Source organism: Coturnix japonica, chromosome 5, assembly GCF_054131305.1.
Source record: "Coturnix japonica strain WE chromosome 5, WE-NBRP24, whole genome shotgun sequence".
Taxonomy (NCBI): Eukaryota; Metazoa; Chordata; class Aves; order Galliformes; family Phasianidae; genus Coturnix; species Coturnix japonica.
The window spans coordinates 47,971,233-47,988,323 of NC_140667.1; the positions used below are offsets into that span (position 1 = coordinate 47,971,233).

Here is a 17,091-nt window from a genome sequence, read left to right on the forward strand (position 1 = left end):
AAAAGGACATTGAAAAAATTGATCAGATCAAATCAGGGTGTTCTCTCATATCAAAGCTCTTTCCCCAGGGAAATAGCTTGGGGTATGAAGGGGTAATGGGGTTATGATGGGGTATGGGGGTCTATGGGGCTTGTAGGGGGGAATATGGGGATCTATAGGGTTACCACAGGGTAACCTCAATGACCCACATGGGTGCTTCCATCTCTTGGACAGCTCCATTAAGTGAGCTTAAATGACTGAAAAAGCTACTATTTCCAAAAATGAAAAGGCCTGAAGAGGCCTTGACAAATGGAGGCTTGGTGAGCATTCTGTGAGCCTCTGACACTCAACAAATACAAGGCGAACAATTATATTCCATCAGAATAGTCTTCAAGACAGCAAAACCATGTTAAAATGATCACTGGTTTGAAACCAGACATTTTACTTTCTGGAAAAGCTCAGTGTGTATCTTCGCTTTTAGTATCACTGGAAAGGATTACATAAAGGAGTCTCATTAGTATTCAGTTTAGGATCCAGCAGTAGCAACATACACATACAAGAAACAAAACAGCTACAGGCTCATTGCAAGTTCCTGGTGTCAAACAAGCACTGTGCATAAGGTGGATTTTGCTGACTCTGGAGATCCTCAGATGCTTTTACAGAGAAAGAACAGAAGCAGCCTCATTTTTTCTATTGCTGTAAACACTTCTGAAATTAGTCTGGAGGTGCAAAAAGCCTCCCCCACCCTTCTGTGCTTTATTGCTTCCTTCCTTCCTTACAAACAGCCTCAGGAAAATCCTGGCATGTTCAACAGGGTTTCATTCAGCAAAGCACTTGAGCATGGGCTTACCATGAAGTACATAAGCACATGCATCAAAGTGCAACATCTATGGAATTTTCCTATTGAGAGATAATCAGGCCAGGGAAGGGAACCACTAATCAACACACAGCAGAGTTGGCCAGGATAAAGGCCACAGCCAGCTCCTCCCACACTTAACATTCACTACATGGTGTGCGTGGAGCTCCAGATCCAGCTGGAGGCACAGCCAACCCCTCAGCAGAGTTAGAAGAGAATCAGAAAGTAGGAAGTTCCCATCACTTCAGATGCTACCAGGGTCTGGTTCCTTACCTGAGAATGCAGAAGTTCTCAATGATTCGCAAGCTGCTGGAGATCTCATGGAAGCAATCATGCTGGAGAAAGCTTCTGACCTTGTTTTCATAGCTAAATCAGAATGGGGTGACATATTTTTAAGCTGGTGTGTTCTGTAACACAACACTGCAACACTTGCTTCTGGGAAGCAACTTGGCTTTGCTGATGAAATTGCAGAACACTAAAAGCCTTGACGTGCAGAAACAACCCACAAAGTCTATTGACCGCTTCATCGCAGCTTCGATCTCACAAGTGGCTCCTGAACAATTGTCTATTACAGGAACTTCCTTCTTTTTATAATGTGAGAAGCTAAGGATCTTAAATCATGTCTCTTTCTGAGTTACATCATCTACAACCAGCAGCACTACCATTTTCTGCTGTGCAGGATAGAAATGGAGGGAGATACTTTGCGTCAACATGTAGATGAAGAAAGTCCAAAGAAATGGTGAGAGGGCAAAAGATGAGAACACAGTATTCATCATGCACCAAGAAGAACAACAGAGCAGAGCTCTCAGCCTACAGGGAGCCAGGAAGCAGCACCAGGCCTGGGAAACACAAGCAGTGCAGAAAGAGCCAGTCCTGGCCATTAAGCCATGAAGCCTCTTTCTGGCTGTGGTTAGGATCTGAAAACAGGATTGCCAGTAGCTACACCAGTATTTCATTCTGCTGAGCACTGAGGTCATGCCAACAGGGAAAACAGCATCCCCCTTACCTGTTCAGGAAGGTCAGGTACTCCTCCAGGCATACAGCTTCCACCTTCTCCCTTAGGCTCTCACTGATGTGCTGGGCTGCTTTTGTCTTCTCTGTTAATATCTGTGGATTCCAAAGCCATTTTTTTTCTTTTTGCAGTAAATAGGAATACAGCTCAGGTGTCTACAAGCAGGTGAGCTGTGCCAGACAGATAAAACCCAGCCCACTTGGGGCAGGCTTGAGCTGGTGACAACTTAACACTGCCCTATGGAAACAAAAGCTTGCAAGGGGGAGGGAGGCAGATGGATAAAAGGAGATAGATGGACGTGTGTGCTGTGTTATCTCAGTGCTCTGGGAAGAGTCAGCAAGACACAAAGCGTGACATTCCACATTTTCCACTGCTCAGAACAGATGTGAAAGATCACCAGAAGGGTGACAGGATAAAACACACTATGTCAGAGTGTCAGGAAACCACAGCTGATGAGTTTCCACAGCATGGTGCTCATATGCTACTTGAACTTCAGGGGTCAGCCTGAGAAAATTGAGGAAGTGACAATTTCTTAAGGGTTGTATTTTATCTGGGCTCTTTATCACCCACCACAGAACACTCAAACCTACCAGCTGTGTGCACAGCACAGCCAAACCCTCAGGGCTGAGACATGACCAGATGTTGGAGATAAGACCACCATATCTACAGCATCTCAGCTGATGTGAGGGCCCTGTCAGCTGTCCTCTATCTCTACCCAGCTTCTGCCAGGTGTAATCTCCAGGATTTATTTTGGTGCTTCTGCAGATCTTGATCCAAAAACTCGAGAAAAAGGCAGGTCTGAGGGCCAAGAGAAGCAGTCAGAATGTGGCAGCTGACTTGCAAGCTTGTAATGCACTGAGCTAAGCCTAAAATATGCAAAACTGGATCTTGCCAATTACCTAAGTAGCTGTGTGCAACGATGCGACTCCAACAAAGGATGTGAGCTTTTCAGCTCCCTTCCCAGTTTACCTGAATGATTGCAGCATCTGCACAAGGGGTTTCCCCAGTATCAAAGGCTTCATTCAGGGCTTTCCCTACTTCCTTCTTTAAAAAAAAAAAAAAAAAAAAAAAAAAAAATTATAACAAAGAAAGAAGAACAGTTGAGATGTGATGGCATTTGTGATGAGTTAAGTTTCCCAGCCTTTCATTATACATTTAGGCTAGATGAATTTCTGCCTCTGTTTTTTGGCCATCTCATTTAACCCAAAACCTGGCAATTTTCCAGCTGACCTAATAACATTGTCCTGCTTTGTTCTACATTGTTTGCTTGAGTTTAAGAGATTTACAGAGTCCTTTCATCCCGGTGTCAGCTCGGGTTATCTACAGCCTTCCCTAGCTAGCTTAGCTCCAGTGACGGTGCCCACACAGCAAAACAACACATAGGCACAAAGCCTGCCAGAGACTGTAGCTGAGATTTTCCACCCTTCCCAACTCCAACCAGCACCACATAAACCAGCCAGCTCTAATGAAAAGCATTCCCTCACTCGAGCCAGGGACATGTGAGTACCAATAGAGTCGGGCTCGTGTTTAGAGCTACTGTCACAGCATGATGAGCCCCATGAGGCGGTGTGATGGGAAATTTCCCAAGGCTTGGCTGGCTTGTGCTATTTTCATTTGACTATGAAAACAAAACTAACACTGTAGAGAAAGGGCTCGTTGCTTAAAACATGATCTGACCTTTACAGAAGCTTTAAATTCAAAAGCCTGGCTTAGTTATTTGTTTATTTCTGCATCTTTCACCAAAGGAATAGAAAGAATGTAAAGCCTGATCTTCTATTTTTGTCTTCATTCTCTTCTGGCTGATGAATTACAAAATTTATGGCTGTCACTGAAGAATTTCATCAAAAGTGTTCCCAAAACTGCTCTGACACTTTCATTTAAAGGTGTTAAACAAAGGCAAATAAGTGGTTATAAACAACTCAAGAACAAATTCCTTTCAGAGTGCCATCACCTGACTGCAAGCAATCGCTGAGCAGGATGTGCTGAGACAACAGATCCAAGCTGAGCTGCACCAAAATCTCTGGCCTGCCCCAGCTGCAAAGTAACTTTAACCAACACAAAGGTCTTGCTGCACAATGGGACAAAGCACACAGTAACTCTCTGCAGGGCAGTAACTCGTTGAACCAGAGCACTTGGTTGCTCTGGACCAGGTGATGTGAGCCCGCCCTCTGTACCCCTTGCGGTGACACCAGCACCCCATGCACCAACAGACAGAGCACATGAGTTTCTGATGTAACAAGCAGAGCCATAAATAACCTCTAGCTTCCCCTGCACTCATGTCAAATACTCCAGTGCAGCAAGGATAGGGACGACCCATCAATAACCACATCAATGACACCATAATTACCAGCTCACCAATTTCTCAACCTCAAAAGGCACAAAGGCCTCTTGCCCTGGACATGTCAGTACTGAGGTACCACTGCCCATACCCAGAGCTGGCCACGTTCCCCACAGTGACATTTGGGAGCTGCTTTGAACCCCGTGTGACATCTGAGATCACAGAAGCCTGTGATGTGGTCACAGCTCTCATCACTCACTTCTTTTGAAAATGCTTTGAGTTTGCAGAGGTGTGAGGCTGGCACTCCCCGTGACAAAGGTAAGTGACAGGTGAAGCAGGCTATTGCTCATTCTGTTCTGCTTCTTCTCATTCAGAAATATATAGCCATCCACTGAAATGGCAAAACCAGAGTTGAAGGACTTACAGTCACAGTTACATAGATAATTCACAGATAGTAAAGTCATAAAATTGTTTGATCTGGAAGAGACCTTTACATGGCATCCAGTCCAAGCCCCTGCAATGAACAGGGACACCCACAGCGCCATCAGGTGCCCAGAGCCCCGTCCAGCCTGACCTTGGCTGTCTCCAGGGATGGGGCACCCACCATCTCTCTGGGCAGACCTGTAAGACGTGCAAAAAATGCAGCCAGCTTGGAGCATCATGGCACAAGCATTTATAGCCACTGCCAGATCTAGGTGAGCCTGCTCAGTGGATGGTGTGCCCAGAAGGCAGAATGCCTGTGCTTATAGAGCTTCCCCCAGTCACGACACTAGGGGGAAAAAAATAAAGAGTTCAATTCTCCGTCACTGTTAGCAGCTCTGAGAGTTTGTCAGTGACTCAATGTCACGCTCTGAGACAACTTCATTAGCACTACCATGTCTGTAGTCATTTCCTTCCTTGAAATGAGTGCTAAAATAAGCCCTTAGGATCACATGGTCTTCCCCAGGGTGACGATTTAAAACAGCCCATGAAGAGGCTCAGATTCAAGCACTGAAATCAGTAGCTTTTAAGGATATTATCACCAGCTGGTGCCTCTGCTCCCATGTTTATTACTACCTTAGGGCTACAGGGGGAATGGCACTTAAGGAAAACTGCAATATAGAGCACTATCCCTAGTGTGATACAACACTCTGCTCATGGGGAGGGGGAAGAGGAGGGCAGTAACTTCTGGTCCTGCATTTGGGCATTAGCTGAGTCAAAAAGGCACTGGGGTCTGGAAGTAATCTTTGTTCTAGCCTCAGCAGTGTCAATCCAGAAGGCTGGAGAGGGCTGTGAGGGGGTCCACATATCAAGCAAATCTAGTATCCTCAATAACTGAGTCCTTACCCGGGCGACTGCAAGTAACTTTTCTTCTGTCTTCAGAATAATCCACATGAGACTCTGCACATCACTGTGCTGGAAGCTCTGCCTGGGTCCCAGCTGCGTCCCACTGCCCCTGCATGTAGAAGGCAAGAGTTGAGTCTCCCATCTGATTCAACCTCCTACCTGGCACTCCCTCCTCTATGCTGGGGACTCATAGGGCATGCAACAAACACCCAGCAGTGCTCATTAATACTGGCACAGCCCCAACATGTTCAATGATCCTTTTCATGCCCTTTTCCTATTATTTATTTTTTTTAATTTTCCTCCTTCCTACACTTGCTATTCAATTAGACCTCTTGCAGAAGAAACTCAGAACGCATGTTTTTATCATTTCAGCAACCCATTAATCTTACTGAAAAACAAGCAGCAGCAAGAGGGATGCGTCCTGACCTCACATCTCCCATATATATGACCCATCACACCACCTCCCTCCTTCAGGAGCCCAGCTGAGGAACTGATTAGCAGCTGACCATTATGAGAGCAATTATACAAAGAACAGAGAAACTCTAGGTTTGCATGGAAGCAACCAAATAAGCCAAAAAGTCTGAAAACTAATGGGACATAATTAGATTCTCTGGGTGCACCATCTCTGGAGGTGCCCAAAGCTGGATTGGATGGGGCCCTGGGCAGCCTGAGCTGGTAGGGGGCAGCCAGCCCACAGCAGGGGTTTGTAACTGAGTGGGCTTTAAGGACCTTTCCAACCCAACCCATTCTGTGATTGTGTTTCTAGACTAATGCTGTTAAGTAGCAAAGCAAACATGAATACAGAAAATCAAACATCTCCTCTACCATCACCATACACAAAGAAATAGCGGAAAAGCTAAGTAGGTTCAGGCTTCAGTGACAGCTACAAAGCATTCTCAGGGCAAGGCTTTGAGTTCACACTGGGCCAGGTATGCAGCTCTTCTGCTGTATTTTTTCACATGGCCTGAAAACTAATGAAGGAAAAATGGAAACAATTTGTCAGCCCGCAAGCCAGATAAGCAATGAGAGGGCCCAGCAAACAACAGTAGTCCACAGAATGTCCTCCAGACATACCTTTTGTATGCTTCCAGGCACCATTCATAAACTAAGAGCCCTTGGCTGAAGGTACAGTGCTCACTGTCAGTAAGGGCAGAAAGGTGAGAGGACAAGGAAGCATGGCAGCACCGTGTGTAGGGGATGAGCAGTCCTGCTTCTTTGAAGGCACCACTTCTATGCTCCAGGTTGAGGAGGAATGTTGTTTCCAGCTGACTCAGATGCTGTTTTAGTGCAGACTCATCTGCATCACCAGTGGGAATAAAGGGGGAAATCTGGGCTGTCCAGTACTGCGTTAGTTCTTTCTCCAGATCTTTCTCCCAGAAGTTTGGGTGCCAGGTGGAAGCCGGCTCCATCCCTTGCTTACTGCTAAGCCTCTCCTCTTTCTTCTGCTTCTGCCACTGCAGCGATTCACCCACTGACTGCAAAGGCTGCAGGAGCATCCCATCACTCCCACCAAGTGCTTTTCTCACAGCAGACCACATTCGTTCAGCCAGGAGAGTGTAAAGTGACTCAGAGTTTCCCACATCACCATTTCCAGACTGCTCCAGATGAGAAATATGACAGCAAGCTTGAGAAAAATTTCCTTGCTCAATGAATCCACAGATTATTTCCTCTGCAATAGAGAGAATAACAGCTCAGCTTGATGCTTGTTCACACCTCTATCACTTTAACACCCACATATTGAAGTATGGAGTTTATGGCTACCCCGAAATTCCTCACTCTACTTAAAATGTCCTCATTTCAGGTTCAGCACAAGCAGCTCTCACTTTCAAGCTCTTTCCTTTTTATCTCTTCTTTTCTCCCTTAGGCTCACTGAGCTGCTGTCTGCAGCAGCTTGCCATGGCCATCCCAGCAGACCTGCTTTTGTGGGCAATACAGGTTTATTCATGATAACCCTTCTCTAAGGGAAGCACCTTTTTTGTACGGAGCAAAGGAATTACAGAAAGAACATCTGAAAGAGCACAGAGCTCAAAGTCAAGGCTAGTAGGAATCCTCTGCCTTCTGCATAGAAAGCCTAGCAGGATGAAGCACTGCAGTCACTGGAATCAGAAAACTGCTTTGGGTGTGTGTCAAGTGAAAAATGAAAGAGTATTTGCTTAACAGTCTTTTGCATGTATACTAATTTTCCTCTATGAAATAACTCCTTTATGGAGTTAGGGTTAAATCAAACGTCTGAAGGGAAGAACATGACACAAAATGGGGAAAGGTTAATGCAAGGATCTCCAGCAAAGCAATGGGCAAGCTGCACTCCTGCCCTCAGTACACACAGCAAATAGGAAAAGTTTCCTTCATCCAGTTAAAATCCATGCACAACTCTGTGGAAGAGCAGCACAGTCACACCCTACAGGGTATAAGTCAAACGTACATCATCCTTTTTTTTCCCCAAGATATATCAGGAGTCTTTGTAGAGATAAAATAAGAGCAGCAAAGAGACGTGTGCATGAAGCTTAGGGAAAGTGAGTCACAAAACCTTCTCAAAGTGTACAGCTCATAAAGGACAATCAATTAAAGTGAAGGATAGTGAGAAGGAAAACTTAAAGGCCCTGTTCCAGAAAGTAACAAAAAGTCTGCGGGGCTGGAGGAAGCTGAGAAGGTCTGGGACTGGGATGAGAGCAAACTTCAAGGTTACCTGCAGGCATCTCTCTCTCCTCTTCTTTCCTGTTTGTTTCCATTTCCAGCAATTTTTCTGCCTCATTTTTGCTTTTATCTTTCTTTACAGCTGCCTTTTGCCCATTAGGAACAGTCTCTACCACGTTGCCAACCAAGCTTTTCAGTTTTTCTACCAACTTTGTTTCCTGCTTCTCTCTCTCCTTGGCCTTGGGAAGCATCTTTGCCTTCTCCCCAGCCCCTTTCTCCCACTTGTGGCCTCTTCCCACCAAGGCTCTGTAGGAATGATTTATCTTCTTCATGACGCAGACAGATTTGGATACTGGAAATACTATCAGAAAAAAAAGATGTTAAAACTCTTCTGAGCATGGAGATGTTTCAGGTACAAATTCAGCACTGATTTCCCAGCGAAGTCATTTATCTACTGATTTTCTTCTGGGCGGTTACAACCTCCACTTGATTTCTAAGAAATGGAACCTGTTTCCTGCCTGCGATGACTGAGGGAATGTTTACAGGCTGCCAGCCCTGTTATGTAATCTCTCTGCCTCGGGAAAATTATGTCAAAAACCCCGTACACAATCTAACCAAAACGATGGGGAAAAGCCGGTGGAATTTTCACCATGTTCTGAATGATTTAAATACCCCTGCATTGCTACAATGATGCCAATGACAACCTTATCAGCTTAATAGAGTTTATTATTAAGTTTCTGTGAGGCATGCATCACATTTCACACACACTGCATGCACTAGCTGTGCCTGAATTGTTCTGCAGTGAGGAAATCCCTCCTTGCATTGGAGCCAGGATCTTCCCCAACTCTCAAAAAACCCAGTGTTAGCCAAGAGAGGTGCAAACTCATAGAGGGGATGTGAAGATATTCTTGTTTCAGCAGCACTATTTGGAGAAGATAAGAGTGATCTCAAGCTTCTGGATTTAACAGTTTTCCAGCGACTGCACATATTTGCATTTATATATGCACATATATAACTTTCAGGGTGGATATTAGGAAAAGCTTCTTCTCAGGAGTGGTAATGCATTGGCACAGGCTGCCCAGGGAAGCATTCATGGAGATGCATTGGCACTGAGGGATGTGGTTAGTGGGCATGGTGGGGGTGGGCTGGGTGACCTTGGAAGTCTTTTTATTGGTGATATATTTAATGATTCTATGATATAACTTGCATACCATTATGGCAACCTGCAGAGAAGACAAAGCAGATATATGCCCGCTCACTACAAGGTTCATATTGCCAGGTCCTGCACTATTGGAGGTTCTGATCCATAATCCTCAGAACAAATTCCTGCAAGGAAAAGGTCATTTAACTCCAGGAGTTCGTGTTCAAAACAGCTTTTTAAAAGCCTCAGCACTGCTGCGTGAAAGACAATACACTTAGCTGTAAGCAGAAATGCTATCCTTCCCACGCTCTGTTTGCTAGATCATTGCAAATTGGTTTTATTTTTCCATTCCATTATTGTAAAAATGGAACTGAGAACTTGAAGATTTTCATTAGCTGAGGACAGAGTCTTGTCTTAGCTACTACAAGCAGTTTGCAGTGGAAACCAAACACTGCTCAAGAATGATTTTTGGAGGGTGTGAATTTAAGGGCTATATATTCCACACAGCATCCAGATGAATCAGAATATATGCAGCTGTCCTTCTGGGTTTAACATCTGCAGCTTCTTCCAAGATTTTCTACATTTTCATGACTGTAAAGTTCTACCAGTTTTCTACTTGGAAACCAAGTAAATATTATGTTGTTCTGGTCAGCACTTAATTCCACCAGCATGTTATCACAGAGTCATTAGCAGCATTAGGGAGGAGGAAACAGACATACTTCATTTAGAAGAATAAACAGAAAATCATGTAGTGGTCATACGTTTGAAGTGTTGCCAGTAGGAAATATCGAGGTTGCAAAATGCAGTGTTTCCCTGATGGTGAATAAGTCAGAAACTGGCAGTTTTATCTACATTCTGATTTGACATTTTCCATTTGGATCTTGCTTTTTATTTCAATGAAGTTAAAGTGTTTCCTTTGTAATGTTAGAGCTGCAATGTATACTAACGCAAGACGCAATCAGTGTTAGTACAGAAAAGAAGCATCCCAAGCATGCTGAAACCCTTCAGCAATATTTTCCCATGAAAATTCCAACACAATGTGTTTATTTTCCACTTCACTGGCCTTTTCCAACAGGACCAGCTCTAACAGAAATCATTGCCTTTGATTCCTTTATAGAAGGAAATTGAATGTCAAAGTGCCAGTCCTGCAGGCATGATTCTCTGCAGTGCACAAATGGTGAATACAGTGCAGAACCTTGGGGAAGCTCCATGTTTACAGCAGAGGAGCTGAAACTTGTCAACATAACACTGGAACAAGAGGTCTTTCAATAAGCGTTAACATAATGCTAAGAAATTGCTTGCTGTTCAAAGCAATTGTTTTTGACAAGGGAATCCAGGCACTCTGCATTTCACTTCTCCCTTCATTCTCTATTTCATGGGCATCTAACCTGCCCACCAAAGGGTAGGCCTTCAAAGCAGAAGGGCTGGGAAGAGTAAACCACAAGGACACAGCGGTGTAACTAGCACAGTTCTGCTTCTGGACAATCTCTTTTGTCAGGTGCACTTCGTGACCTTCTTCTTCCTCAAAAGCCAGCACTCCCTTTCTTTGTTCCAGGTTCTCAGTGCCTCTATTTATCCACAGCACGATGTTCTCTAGAGGAGTCATTCTCTTGCCCTTCCTCTTGCATTGCTCACTGTTAAAGAGAACAAATTTGTCCTCTGGAAAAGTCCCCAGTATTCAGGATTCCTCCCTTTTGTGTGGGGTTCCTGGAAAAGCCCACATTAGTGAGTCTTTCTATCTTGGAAGATCTGTAACTCTTTTGTCTTCAGGAGCCTTCCCCAAACAAGTGAATATCTCAGATAAACTCTTACATAGTTTCTCTGTTGACTTAGCTCCTTATCTTGCTGCTTCCCATTGTTTTTGCCTATATAGATGCAACTTCCTTATAATATGTGGTCTGTGTTCCTGATTTGAACAGTCGGAGTTTGGTCTATAAGCTGATCAGATGAAGTCAGGCTATTAGCACTTCAAGTGAAACTGCTTTGCAAGAGTTACATTCCTATCACAGTCCCAGCAATGTAATGATGTTCCTGCTCACTTTGTAAGGATTCCACATGACCTCAGTGAGGCAAATACAATGGTAACTTTGTGCTCAGTAGCATCTGTTGTATAAAGTACACTTGAGTCCTGACAGGCAAGCTGGATCTGCAGTATTGAAAGAGAGAGAGAGAGAAATCCAACTGATTTCATCATATTGTTTCCAGAATATGCTGGTACTGTCCACCATCCTAAACCAAAGGCATTAAAGCTGGCCCAAAAGAATATTAATGGTGATAATAAAAACATGGTGGCTCCATAGGGCATAAATTCATGCAAAAGCACTTCCTGAAGGTGCTGTAGCCCGACAGTGTGCTCCACCACACACACACTGCATCTTTGATTTCAGCAGCAACAATGCTGAATGCGACCTAATGAGAGAGTGGCTGGCACAACTAGCACATCTTTACACCCTTCTTGACAACGCATGGCTGAGGAGATACCCTTAATGATCCTGCTAAGGAAAATAAGCACATCATGGACACGGCCTTTACAAGACATCGGAGACTCCACCCAGCAGCTCCCTCTGAAGGTTCATAGCCATGGTTTCCTTGACTTGGTTGCTCACTACATTCTCTGTTTACTCCCTAGCTAACTTGTATATATGCTCAAGTAAACAAAGCAACAGAAATATTTAATACAAGCAACCTTCCCCATAGCAACAGATGGAACAAAGCTGCTTTCTGCAGTGCTTCCTTCCCACAGGCTGGACCCCCTTCTTCCATGAGGTTTGGGGTACCCCAAGGAAGCAGAAGAGCTGCTGGTCAAAGGGAAAGGACAAATATTCTTCCTTCCTTTTACTGAGGGCATCCACCTGCATTTCTCTTCCCAGCTCAGCCACTGATTTTCATCACGTTTTCCAGAAGTCAGTCGCAGATTCTCTCCGGCTTCAGACTGGACTGAAATTAGATGTGTTCATTTTGTCAGGAGGGGAGAGATGGATGAACTGACTGGCAAACAGGAAAGCTCCATGGTCTCAGCAATTTTGTGCTCTTAAGAAAAACTGTTGAGGGCCTGAGAATAAGTTCAACCCAGAGAACTGAAAGCAGCACTTTCCTCTGCCCATAACACTGAAATAAAACACTTTTGACATACAGTTTGCACTGCATGTATTTTACTCATTATGGTGAGGACTTGATTCCAAACCGACCTTGATTTTCACTTAATTAGTAACCTCATTTGCAGTTCATTTGAAACATTTTCATCTAATTCCTGGGGATTTTGCCTCATTCTGTTTTTTATTAGAATGAAACAAGCGTTGTTTTATGGAAGATGTTTCCCCTTTTGACATATAATGATAAATCTCACAATCTTTCAGATTTTAAAGATGAACTATAGAAAGCCTAGCAATAGGTCTAGGACCCTAAAAATCTCTGCATTAATAATACCCAATGCACACAGCAGGAGAATAATAAAGCAGTGCTTCCAGAGGTGCTAATTTCCTTTTCAGTAAAGAAACTGGTACCAAGCTGGGAATTCTTATACCCTGACTTTTTCCCCACAGACTCCAGCAAGAAGTAAAACACTGCAGTGATTGCAACTTCCTTTTGCTTTTCTTCAGTGAAAGAAGGAGAAAGATTTATGCATAGGGCAGAATAAATGCTGGGTTAAAAACAGTTTGTTCCTGAAGACCATGAAATGAGTGCCTAGGTTCAAACAAATGCTGGGATAACAGCACATTTCAAAGCAAACTTGCTAGCTTTCTTACCCTAAGACAGACCTTCAGGCTCTGTTTGCAGTTTGGTTATATTTGGCTGTGCAGAAATAGCAGGTACAGGGAGGAGCGTGGTGCAGATTCCATGTTCCCTTACACCTCGTGTGCAGAGGCCAGTGGCTGGTTTTGCATTACTAGCGTGGAAAGATGGAAGGCTGTCACCCTTAGAGTGGCACCAACACCTGCAGGGACGTGGGGAGAGGAGAGGGCCAACAGATCTGGTCAGAGAAGGCCAGTGTTAGCATCAGCCTGAAGGGCACAAGCACACTTCAGTCTATGCTTTCAGCATTTTGGAATTGCTCCTGTGTTCTCAGAAGATGGTACTTAGAAAGCAACCAGCACTGACAGAAATGCCTTCAAAAGCAGTTTCCCACCTTACAGCTGTTCCCTGAACAGATTAAAATCTGCTCTCCTCATATCCAGGGTTGAGGTTTTGGTGCCAGTTTTTCTCCTATTGCCAAAGATGTTAAATTTGACCACTTTATGGGCACTGTGGCCAAGATGGCCACCAATTGCCACCCCACACACCAGATGCTCCTAGGCAATGGATGTAGGAGGGCACCTTTCCTCGTTGGCTCCCTTAGTACCTTTATCAGGAAGTTGCCATCAGAGTGTTTTAGGAATCTCCTGGACCTGTTTGTGTCAGCTGTGTGATGTTCCCATTTAACACCCAGCAAGTCCCCCTTAAGGGGTTGAAGTCCTTCATAAGGATAAGGGGAGTAGATCTAGATGTCTCTCATAGTTCCTTAAAGAATAATTCATTGGTGTCAACATTCTGGCTGGGTGGTCTATTATAGAATCTCACAATAACTGTGTCTCTTATCAAGATGTTCCATGATTCTATCCAGAGGTGTTTCTCTTTCTAGAAGTTTGGAGTATGAATATTCCGCCTCCATTTGGACAGAAGCAATCCTAAAATGACTTTATTTGAACCTTTTTATTTGGCTTTGACTGACAGGCTTCCTCTGTGCATTTTTGTATAGATCCACAGATTCACGCCAGCAGTAAATGATTCAGGGATGCTCACCCACAGCCCTGTGCAGAGCAGCATGAGCAGAGGTTGGGGACTGAAAATTCACTTTCCACACTCCAAACTCATTCGCCTGTTTTTCCTGCTGCCACAAGAGGCCAGTGATTCTATTATTTCCAGACTCCAGTGTTTCACCAGCATTGCACTGACACGGCTCCACAGGAACATCTGTTAGACACCATCTGGAGGCTAAAAATCATAACTACAGACTAGTTTCCTGAACATCCTGAAGCCTGTCACATAGGAGATGTGCGCAACTTCATATTAACTCAGGATCAAATCTCATCCATCTCTTCCTCCATCCTTAACATTCATCAAGCATCCCTGGCTGCAGAGACAGGAACACCCCACACACCTGCACCGACTACAGAATATGAAAGTCTCTATCTTGCCAAAGGAGTTGTTTGATTTTCATGTTTTCAGAGCTGTTCAGCATCTAGCATTCTCATTTCCCCTCCTGGGCAGTCTGTATAAGAATTCCATTCCTATCCCACACTGGGCACAGAGCTTGTTTATCTACTAGCTCATCATAACAACCAAGATGGCATGTCACATTGCAAAAACATCAGCTCTAAAAGATTTCTGCAATCTCTTCTTACAGCTCTATGCTACTGAACTTAGGCAAGATATTGCAATAGGTTTGCAATGGCAGCAGGAGCCCATGAGGGTCCTAAGAGAGAGTTAATCATCCTCTGATATCATTTCAGTAAAATACACTGTGGATGAAGTCTGCATGAGCACAAAGAGGAGCATTAAATTTTCATCAGCATGAGTTCAGGCTGAATAAAGCAGGCCTCCCAAATGCACTGTGATAAAACATTTACACTGCACCACAGTGTTCCTTCCAAAAACAGAAAAGCATTTAGAGCCATGGCCTTAGAAAATTCAGCATTGCTACGTGAGGTGGAGCCCCTGTGAGTCCTCAACTTTTTCTGACCCCTTGTCCTCCCACAGGAAAGAAATATGGACACAACAAGGGGTGGGCAAGAATTTGGGGGCAGGAAGGGGCAGGAGATACAGGCTCAGGAAAGGAAAAGGAAAGGCATTTGTGATGCTGCCAGTGTCAGAGTGTATCCCATCCTTCTGTGCTTCTTACTTCTCAGCAAAGCAGAGAGAGTGCAGTATAAAGATCCATAAACACGAACCCACACGAGCAGCACTCACTGCAAAAGCACCACCAGCATCCATTGCTTGCTAGAGGGGTCCTCAAGGAACCACAGTCTGATAAGTTGCAAGGATCCTTCTAAACTATCGAGAACATTTTGAAAAGAATCAGCATTTTTAATCTATCCTGAAGAAATGTAGTCTGTAGCTCTGTGACCTTAGATCTCCAGCACATGTTATTGGACTCCTGGTATTCAGTGAATAAAACAGCATCAAGGCCGCATTCCAACAAAGCATTTTAAGGACATGACCATTTCCTTTAGTTTCAAAGAAAAAATTTCGCCTGTTAGCCCATCTGTTTGGTGAGCAGGAAGTCAAGCTGGAGTGGTGTTTATGTGCTCCATGGCTACATAACAATTAACAATAAATATCTCAGAGCCTTTGACATCTGAAAGTTGCAGAAATTGCATTAAAGAAATTAATGCACCCAATCTTGATTCAGCATAAAATTGTTTCATTTTAAGGCAGATGTGAGGAGCTTGTTTGCTTGAATGAATGTTGTTTAAGTGGTATTTTCTTCCTAAGTTTTTAATGTTGAGGTTCCAGGCCCAATAGTGGTTACGTGCTCACTGAGGTGTCCTTGGTTGTTACCACACTGTTCACAGTTAAATATAACAACAGTGGACAAAATGCCAGCAAAATATAAGCTTTCATGCTCAGAAACTGTTTTACATCAGGAAAAAGAAGATGGCACTGATTTGTTGGTGGGGAGAAGATGAACAGGGCCCTAGATCTGATTCCTACTAACCCTACCCTGGGTACAGCCATTGAGATCTGTACAAAGGGAAAACCAAAGCGCTGTAGGATATCTTCTGGATCAAAACAGCAGTGAATCACACTTTGCACAGAGTGGGACATGAATCCTTCATGCATTCAATTGCCTCCCACCTTTGCATGTATTAGCATGACTGAGAAAAAGTATATTAACATCTTCTCTATTCTTGCTTCACTGTTTCAGAGAAGACACAATACAGATGTATCAGAATTCCAAGCTGGACTGTATTCATACACAAAATATAGAGAATAATAGAGCAGTACAACTTCTTCTAGGGAACAGATGTACCTTGTGATATTTATTCCAACCTATTTGAAGGGAAGAGATGGGGAGAGATATTGGTATGTATAGCAGGTACCAACTGATATTTAAAACCTTTGGCATTCCCATATGAGCCTGGAAATAACTGCCAGTGCTATTAGTTGCTGTCACTGACGACAGCATGTAAATGACTATCTAATCTGCATATACAATTGAGTAATTAGATGCCATATGTAAGAGCAGTTATTTATAGGTGCAGAATCAGGGACCAAATTTAAGCCCAGTCCTTGTAATGCATTATCTCATAAGCCAGATCCTCTTGGACATGGGTACAGATCTTTATTACTGAGTACCTCATCTTAGATTTTTATTGTTGTTTTTTTTTAATATCACCATTAATATTTCATACTATCGATTTTCCACTGTGGTGCACTGAATCAGTCCTGCCTGCACCTCACTTGCTGACAGGGAGCTAGAGCTGCTGCCCACAAAACGCCTGTCAATGTGAGGAGCTGCTTGTGCACAAAAGCAGCCCAGAAACCAAGCAAGTCCTGCTCAAGGCCCATCCACTCTGCTCAGTGAGGGCTTGATCTGTTCTTATGAACAGCTGACCTAGATTCTCTGCTTGAATTGAAGTCTTTTCCTGCACCGAGGCTGTTCAGAGAGTCAGAAATTCACGTATCGCTCATCACGAGAGAAGGGAAAAATAGTGGATATGTTAAGGGATCATCAGCATCAGACAGACCATCCTGACAGCAGCCACCCCCTTCCCCCTCTTCCCAGAGACCCCAGAGGAGCGATGGAGATGAGAATGTAGCATCTAATTAACCACCTCTCCAATCAGATCTGGTTCAACAATTGCAAATATCACGAGGCAATTCGG

General features: G+C 43.9%; 1 protein-coding gene across 22 annotated transcripts in view; it reads right to left on the reverse strand.

Annotated features, from left to right (window-relative positions):
* Positions 1-17,091, reverse strand: part of LOC107315372 (exocyst complex component 3-like protein 2) — a 48,154-nt gene that overhangs the window by 23,568 nt on the left and 7,495 nt on the right. For 8 of the 22 annotated variants that reach the window (XR_014946802.1, XR_014946803.1, XM_085549475.1 and 5 more), the window contains 7 exons: positions 9,297-9,411; positions 8,138-8,446; positions 6,526-7,120; positions 5,452-5,560; positions 2,817-2,891; positions 1,842-1,942; positions 1,109-1,201 (listed from right to left, as the gene is read on the reverse strand). Coding sequence is in view for 19 of the 22 variants with exons in the window: in XM_085549475.1 (XP_085405601.1) it covers positions 1,109-1,201; positions 1,842-1,942; positions 2,817-2,891; positions 5,452-5,560; positions 6,526-7,120; positions 8,138-8,417 (1,253 nt within the window). In the remaining 3 variants the exon portion in view is untranslated. The other 14 variants (XM_085549476.1, XR_014946804.1, XM_085549473.1 and 11 more) reach the window with 14 other exon arrangements.